At 33.7% G+C, this 9,251-nt stretch overlaps 1 protein-coding gene across 1 annotated transcript; it reads left to right on the top strand.

The window, feature by feature from the left end:
* Positions 1–6,631: 6,631 nt before the first annotated feature.
* Positions 6,632–7,193, top strand: LOC119614629 (the record flags this gene model as incomplete). Its single annotated transcript, XM_037970744.1, has 2 exons — positions 6,632–6,971; positions 7,038–7,193. Coding segments are annotated over 2 exons (496 nt in total), but the record flags the coding sequence as incomplete, so codon positions are not given.
* Between the last annotated feature and the right edge of the window lie 2,058 nt (positions 7,194–9,251).

A 9,251-nucleotide genomic window follows, 5' to 3' on the forward strand; every position in this document is an offset into this window, starting at 1 on the left:
GAGGACTGACAGGTATCATAAATCAAGCTCAATCGAACCCTGACAAGAAAAAGGCAATCATAGACAACGTAACATTAAACCCGATTGATGTTATGACAAGTACTCATATCCCTAGAACATTCACATCATCCAAAGACTCACCCCAATGCATTCCTTGACCTCTTAAGTAGCCCAACCGCACTACTGAGATGGTTCTGTTGTATCGGCAACAACGTCCCTAGGACCGTAATTTGTATTTCGAAACATAGATCTATGTTTAATTAGTCACACTTATTTCACTGGCCACAAGGACCTTCTGTTATAAGTTGAGCATGTTTTTAATAAACTGAAACATACTCAACATTTTATTAATCCAGAGGTTTATACCGCTCCTGGTTTCTAGGAAACTTATCCAGAAAAAGCTATATATCACCGTGTAAAAAAATTTTAAGTAAGCAAACCTACCGGCGAATTTTGATTTAAACCACAGCCAGTACGTGGATCCCGAAGGAACCTCAACCAACTGACTAGCTAGGACGAAGTCCTGCGTGCAAACGGCCGCCCGCAGTACCAGATTATGTGGTGCTCTGGTTTGACCCCCTTTTTCATCATTCCAAAGAAAAGGCCGAGGATAAATTTGATCACGAATTAGTTAGTTAGTAGTTAGTTAGTTAGTTAGATAGATAGTTAGTTAGTTAGTTAGTTAGTTAGTTAGTTAGTTAGTTAGTTAGTTAGTAGTTAGTTAGTTAGTAGTTAGTTGTTAGTTAGTTAGTTAGTGTAGTTAGTTAGTTAGTTCGTTAGTTAGTAGTTAGTTAGTTAGTTAGTTAGTTAGTAGTTAGTTAGTTAGTTAGTTAGTTAGTAGTTAGTTAGTAGTTAGTTAGTTAGTAGTTAGTTAGTTAGTTAGTTAGTTAGTAGTTAGTTAGTTAGTTAGTTAGTTAGTTAGTTAGTAGTTAGTAGTTAGTTAGTTAGTTAGTTAGTTAGTTAGTAGTAGTTAGGTAGTTAGTTAGTTAGTTAGTTAGTTAGTTAGTAGTTAGTTAGTTAGTTAGTTAGTTAGTAGTTAGGTTAGTTAGTAGTTAGTAGTTAGTTAGTTAGTTAGTTAGTTAGTTAGTTAGTTAGTAGTTAGTTAGTTAGTTAGTTAGTTAGTTAGTTAGTTAGTTAGTTAGTTAGTTGTTAGTTAGTAGTTAGTTAGTAGTTAGTTAGTTAGTAGTTAGTTAGTTAGTTAGTTAGTTAGTTAGTTAGTTAGTAGTTAGTTAGTTAGTTAGTTAGTTAGTTAGTTAGTTAGTTAGTTAGTTAGTTAGTTAGTTAGTTAGTTAGTTAGTTAGTAGTTAGTTAGTTAGTTAGTAGTAGTTTAGTTAGTTAGTAGTTAGTTAGTTAGTTAGTTAGTAGTTAGTTAGTAGTTAGTTAGTTAGTTAGTTAGTTAGTTAGTTAGTAGTTAGTTAGTTAGTTAGTTAGTTAGTAGTTAGTTAGTTAGTTAGTTAGTTAGTAGTTAGTAGTTAGTTAGTAGTTAGTTAGTTAGTAGTTAGTTAGTTAGTAGTTAGTTAGTTAGTTAGTTAGTAGTTAGTTAGTTAGTTAGTTAGTTAGAGTAGTTAGTTAGTTAGTTAGTTAGTTAGTTAGTTAGTTAGTTAGTAGTTAGTTAGTTAGTTAGTTAGTAGTTAGTTAGTTAGTTAGTTAGTAGTTAGTTAGTTAGTTAGTTAGTTAGTTAGTTAGTTAGTTAGTAGTTAGTTAGTTAGTTAGTTAGTTAGTAGTTAGTTAGTTAGTTAAGTTAGTTAGTTAGTTAGTTAGTTAGTTAGTTAGTTAAGTTAGTAGTTAGTTAGTAGTTAGTTAGTTAGTTAGTTAGTTAGTTAGTTAGTTAGTTAGTAGTTAGTTAGTTAGTTAGTTAGTTAGTTAGTTAGTTAGTTAGTAGTTAGTTAGTTAGTTAGTTAGTTAGTTAGTTAGTTAGTTAGTTAGTTAGTAGTTAGTTAGTTTGTGTTTGTTTGTTTGTTAGTTAATAATTATTATTAATTATTTAGTTTACAAATACAAGAGCAATATATACACACACAAACATGACATTAATGACATTAGAAAGTTCGCGCCGTCACGTAAAATCTTGAATGGATTGAAGACATCAAAGTTGAGAGTGCATACATAACGCAATTAGGGTGACATTATCTGATAAGGTAAATTTAAATAGTTCATCTTTTAGTGCCCATGGCAGTTATTAATACCGATCTCTATTCCCTACAGTTAATATCTAAACTGTGAGTAAATAAAAAATATTATATTAAATGGATTTGAATACAAAATTTATATTAACTTAATATAATCATTTGAGAGTGAAGTGCAATTATTATAATAGAAAATTTATGCAATTTTAAACAATCAATGAAAAATGTTATTGATTCATGCACAAAATCTAGCATTTATTCTTAACAAAATAGCTCAACAATGTTGTTTAAAACGATATTAATAATATTTCCCTTATAGTTTTGGACAATTCTCTTATGGTAAGTTTAATAATACTAAAAATTAAATTAAATAATAAAATTAATTTGCTTGCTTAAGGTTAACACCAGCACCTATAATTTCATAATAAACAATGTCTCCTGTTTGCCAATTGCAAATGGTGTTAAAAACTTTGAATGTATTGTAACCAAATTGGCCCCAAATAACTAGCCTTCACTGCAAACATTATATTCAGTAAATCTATGAATAAGAATTTATCATACGCTATTTAATCGATATCATACCAATTTCAATGAACAAATCTATACGTTTAATTGATGTAAAATTAAGCGCTTGTGATGTAATAAGAACCCGAATTATACCGCTGGTAGATAAATTGTTAACAGAAATTAGAAGAACGGTGAATTTGCCGCGTCAGTGTCCCTTTAAAGCGGTAATTATTTTTTTTATTTATTTGTAACTAGAATATTCTAAACTTTTTGTTTCTTTTGCTTTTTAAATAGAACTTTTCGTATTATTGCAAAAATTTCACTCTGAACGATCAATTTTGGAATAAATTTATGCCTTATGTTCATTTTGCTCAAAGTGTGGATTTATATGATTCGAATATGATAATTGCCAGTGCAGCAATTAACGGCAGTCTTTTGCCTAGAACAATATCGAAAAGAAATTTGTAAACGATTTATCTATATACAGAAAAATATGTGAAATTAATATATTTTGTAAATTCTGGGAAAATTATTTAAGAATTAGAAAAAAATTCATTTTATAATAGGTAGTCTGAAATTTTACTTATAACTTTATAAGTTGAGAACCGATTTTGCTTATTTTCACTACCAAACAGTTTAGGAAAATAGTAAATATTTCCTTTGAATTTGGTAGAGCGTGTTTTTTGCTCGCAGACAGACGGACCCAGAATATATTATATTTTTTTTTGATCTTAGATGTATATTTTTTGATGTTACACACGGAATTACAATATTATATATGATGCCTATCACGACTGATGGTGGTAGAGGTTATAAAAATACGAACTGTGGTTGTTTACTTGTAGAGTATTCAAAATACTCAAGCCCCTGTTTGATCTGAACTGTTTCTGGTAAAAGGCGGTGGTTGATGTTTCTAATCATTGTTCTTAGAAGATATTACAATAGGTCAAATGGCCTGCCTATATTTCGATATCTCTAATTTTTCGGTGAAATTAGCAATTCGAAGTTTTGGTTAGTAGAGTTTTGATATATTTATACCATAAATCTCTATAGTGGGAAGGTTAATATGCGTTTGTGCTGATGTTTGTAAAATCCAAAAATATTTATCCTACAACCACATTTTATTCTGATATTCTGATTAAGCTATGTCTGTCCGTCTGGCCGTCTGTGTGTCCATGTAAACCTTTTGCGCACGCTATAGGTCACAATTAAAACATGAATCCACCAAATAAGCCGAGGACTTTGTTCTTACTTACAGCGAAAACACTGTGGTAAAACTGGTATGAAATCTGAATATACCTGGATAAGGAAGGAAGATTCATTGGTATCACTTCTATAAGATATCTTTCATCCATCACCATTCAACCCAGCATACTTGACATTCATCAGACACCCTCATACAGAACAACATCCGACACTCTCATTAAGGTATATGGGCGGGTAAGATCCGTATACCCCTACATTCATTCTGTATCATATACACCAACTCATTTCCAAATCTTAGTCCCACAGTCACTCCTCTGGGGGTCCCCCCGGGGCATGTTTCCATGATGAAATGTTCCATCATGGTGTATTGCAATCCCGGGGTAAAGAAGTGCTACCAGTACCTCTAGTCTGCCGGGACTATAAACTAGTGATGTCATTTCACTCCTCGGCTAGTCCTTGGTATGATTTGACATGGGGTCTAACCAGAGATCCAGTTGCCCGCAGACTATGTCCTGACTGGTCAGTTGGTTGAGGTTCCTTCAGGATCCACGTAGTGGCTGTGGTTTAAGCTCAAATTCGCGGGGAGAGCAAGAGGCGTTTAAAGGACTGATGTAAGGTAAAGTCAATATTTCGGCTGTTGCCGAAACAACAGATACCCACAGAGGAGTGACTGTGGGACTAAGCGTTGGAAATGAGTTGGTGTTAATTTGTATATGATTGGGGTTACCTGAGAATAAGTGTGTTGTATGTTTTTCTCTTATGAATGTGTCGGATGAATGAGAAGTGTGCTGGGTTGAATGATGATGGATATACACGTGATACCATTGAAATTTCCTTCCTAGTCCAAATATGTTTCAGAGTAAACTCTGTTCATATCCGAATTACCACAGTGTGTCACTGTGATTAAGCACAAACTTTCAAATCAATAGAGGCCATCCCATCTGCGTGGTTGTAAACGGAAGTGATGCTTTACATCCCGATTTCTTCATTGAAGATTGAAGGGGCGATGGTAGACCCTTCTCAAGGCTACCCAGTGGATGAAAAAGACCATCGTGAGATAGGCCAAGACGGCAGGTACTCACGTAAAGCACTTCGACATTCCTATGTGGGGTAGCTGTTGACTTCGACAACAGCACCGTAGTTATACCGAATTATAGATTTCATAGTGCATCAGTATTTAACCGACATTCTTTTCCCGGGAATTTGGTTTTAAACCGCAGACACTACGTGGATCCGGAAGGAAACTCAACCAACTGACCAGCCAAGAGAAAGTCCTGCGGGTAACTGGCCACCCGTAGTACCAGACTATGTGGTTCTCTGATTTGACCCCCATCTCAAATCAGTCTAATGAAAGGTCGAGGATACATTTGATCATCACCAGATTATAGTCCCGACATACTAGAGATATTGGTGGTACCCTCTTTTCCCCGGATTTCAATCACCCAAGATGGGGGTCTTTCATCAAGGCAACATGCCTCCGAGGGCCGTGAGAAGGGTATAGACATATAAGTTCGTTATTCCGTTTGTAATTTCTACAATATAATTTTTCCGCGTCTATAAGGAATATACATATATTCTGAATCCTTATGGATAGTGTCGTCGATTAAGCCATTTCTCTTTTTCTTTCTGTCTGTCCGTCATTCCGTCTGCCTGTCTTTCCATATGTCCGTCTGTCCTGTCCTTCTCTTCCGTCCGTCCTTCTGTCTGTTGAAATTAATTTTCTGAAAACTCCAGATATCTTCACGATCCAAATCTTCAATAATTCTGTCAGACATACTTTCAGAAAGTTTCCTAATTAAAATCAGCAAAATCTGTCCTTAAATAATGGAGATATGAGCCAAAATCGGAGACAACCTCTGCAAATTTCATAAAAAAGACTAACATTGCTTATCGGAAAAATACGTATGTTTGGATGTGTGTTGGTTTCATTGCTTTGTGTATTTTATTTTTGTGTGTTTGGTTTCGTTTAGCTTTCTTGTTGTTGTTGGTGGTTTTGTTTTGCTATTGCTCGACTAATGGTAGAGTGGGAAAAAATGAGATAAAGTTAAATTTTATAAAATTGATCTTTCTTTCAACACACTATGGTGAAGGGTATATAAGATTCGTTAAAAGCGAACTTGTTGTATAACAATATTAAATTAATTTAAGGCTGAATAACTAAATTAATTGTTTGTGATAATCAATATTCAATTAAATAAACCAAAGACTGATATAATTAATTATTAATTATATGTATATTGCTAAGCATTTTTATATCGGAATGAGGTCATTTGTGTTCTGTTCTGAAATCAGTTTGACAAGGTCATATTACAGTGGTACGGTCTTTGGGTTCTAAATAGTAAAATTTGTAATAATTTTAAAACAATTTGTTAAAATTATGGGAAATTAGTAATTGTTAAGCGAATTAAGTATCTAGTGTTATCAGAACAAAACTTTTTGAGTGCAAAAAGTTCTGTTAAAATATTGGCCTTACTGTATGAAAATTTGATTTCAAAAACGTATTTTTTAACTTATTAAATACGTTTTTTTGCAATATTTAATAAGCGATTCAAAATAATCGTTTAATTATTTATTTACTTAGTACATTTTAAATTTAAGCTGAATTGTGACTGTTTAAAAAAACAATTCTTTGCAAATATTTGCACAAAATATACGAAACAATAAATTGGAAAATGTTAACGAAATTGCTGTTCGTAATTTGTCTATTGTGGGTTCTAAAAAGCTCCAATCAGGTTCGTAGAAAACTAAATATTTGAAAATATATATATTAAAATTTTCTCTTTACTTCACAGATTTCCTCAAGACGTTACAATTTCGTTATTAATAATGTTACCCTGCAAGAAATTCACTAATAGTCTAGAGCTTTTAGAGTGTCAAGTGAAAAAATTGGCCATAAATGAATATGGTCTATCGGGCAAATTTATATTTACTAAAACTATGTCAAAGAATTTTTTCGTAAGATTTTTTATTGATACCACAACATTCTCCAAAAAGAAGTTAGTACGTTTTATTGATATAAAAATGAATGGATGTGATGCATTACGTACTAAATTCGATGTACCCTTGGTACAGCAAATTGTTTTGGAAATCAGAAGAACTAGTAATATTCCCTTTCAATGTCCATTGGAAGCGGTATGTTAAAATGTTTATTTTTTTCTTATAGAAAAACTAAATAATTTCCTTTCCTTTTTCTTACAGAATATCCCCTATACATTTGAAAATTTGACTATTAGCGATAAATTTTTGAATAAATTTTTACCGAATTTGAATTTTGTTCAAGAAATAGATTTCTATGAAAAGGATACAATTATTGGTAGCATAAAAACCATTGGTAGCATTTTGGCAAAGAAATAAGACACTAGCAAATGTATTTATGTATTTGTAATATTCTACTTAAAAGGATTTCAAGTTTCTTTAATCAATAAAGTTTTAAAACTAACAAAACCCAGTAAAAACTTTCATTGAAAAGTTATAAGTTAAAAAGCTCATATAACTAATACATTGTTAATGTAGCTCTTTACTTTAACACAACGACATCATTGCAGGCAAGTCTTTAGCGCAAACGCTTAGAAATAATTAGTTATTTCAATAGTTATTGTAGATAAGAGCTTACTGAGCATGCTTACAAGTAAGGTGTTTAATAAGTCCTTATCATGTACGCTAACAAATAAGTAGTTATTGCAGATGTCATTGCAGACAAGTACTTACTGAACACAATTACAAGTAAGTTGTTATATAAGTCATTAGCACGCATGCTAACAAATAAGTAGTTATTGTAGTAGTTATTGCAGATGTTACTGCAGAGAAGTACTTACTAAGTATGCTTACAAATTGGGTGTCAAATAAGTCATTAGCATGTTCGCTATTAAATAAGTAGTTACTTAAGCTGCTTAGTTTAAGTTAAGTCCAAATACTATCTTCGTATTAAATATCTATGTATATCTTACTAATAATACAGTTCAGAACAAGTCTAATACAAGACTTACAAGACGTACAAGAAGAAGAAAAGTATCCACCCGATATGCTTTTATGGAGGATACATAACATTATTAGTATTGAAGCATCTTGAAAAGACTCTGAGCAAAATGTACAATGTCAAAAACTTCTTATTCAAAACCCATCCTCAGCCTGAATCAATGGTGATATGGGCAGGAGAGGAGAGGATGTAGAGGGGACTATTGAACTCCTAATATACCAACTTTCTACCATCTGTTAAGATTAGTTCCATGGAGAAACCAATACGGGGAGACTCACCTAAACAAACCGCAGAAAATCAGCTGAAGCAACCCAAGCTGGTGGACTGCGAATAAACAGCTATCTAACTAATGACCTACATGTTATGTTAAACATCACAGCAGTTGAAAACCCTTCGCTAGAACGTTAGCAAATTCTCTTTTTTTAGAGCACTATGCATCAAGCATCTTAAAACTAATTATTAGGGCCAATACCCTATTAGCTCAGTTGAAGTGCCTGATTCTCCAGCAATTTCAGTTGTAGCCACCCAAGACGTATCTGCAGGAATTAAAACCCACAGCCGAAGAATAAACCCCAGAAATGATTCGAGACACCACAGCAGCTGTGAAACCCTTCACTGGTACATGGCTAATGAAAATCCTACAAGTACTAAAGCCTTTCGTTTCAAGGCGGCACGGCCTTGACGAGCATCTTAAAACTAAGCCGGACAATGAGCAATCGACTGAAATACCCAATTAGCTTAGCTGGAGTGCCTGATCCTCCTGCAATCTTAGATGTAGCCATCCAAGATGCATTTGCAGTATCTAAACGTAAGCGTTCGGAGGAAGAGAAACTTCTCCAAATGCATACCTCACAGCCGAAGAATAAACGTCAGAAGGAATTCGAGACTGGTATAGTCAACAGGATCTACCGCAAAGTCGCAAAAAAAATCGTTGGTCAGGGTAATTATTGAAAAGAGCTTAAGTGACGTATCCATCTCAGAGGACAAATGGGTTATAATCTGAAAAAAAATGTTGGAGGTGTATTGCAACATTCTCAATGAGAATCCCGGTCTATCTCCGCAAAACGTATACGAACGATCGCTAAAACTAGCGAAGGCGTCTCTAAGGGAAGTGTGGCCCGGTGCGATACTCATTGTGATCCCAGTTAATGAGATAATTCATAGACCGAGATCAATCGTGATCATTTCGGCGAAACTACATGGCATTTCATGATCATCCTACACATAAGTGGAGGGTGGTCAAGGTTTCCGACCCTGTAGGCGCAGAAAGTTACGTTGAAGTTACTCCGAGAGAGGTAAGGCAAAGTATACTATGGTATTGATAGTATCAAGCGTCTACCAGGGTACCGAATAGCTTGCAGAGTGGAAAAGTAGACTATACTGCTAACCCAAATGCATACTCAATCAAGCACAAAACTGTTTGGTGATCTGCTTAA

This window comes from Lucilia sericata, unplaced genomic scaffold (genome assembly GCF_015586225.1).
Source record: "Lucilia sericata isolate MDLA Ls3-8-SP2 unplaced genomic scaffold, ASM1558622v1 Contig003184F_arrow, whole genome shotgun sequence".
Classification (NCBI taxonomy): domain Eukaryota; kingdom Metazoa; phylum Arthropoda; class Insecta; order Diptera; family Calliphoridae; genus Lucilia; species Lucilia sericata.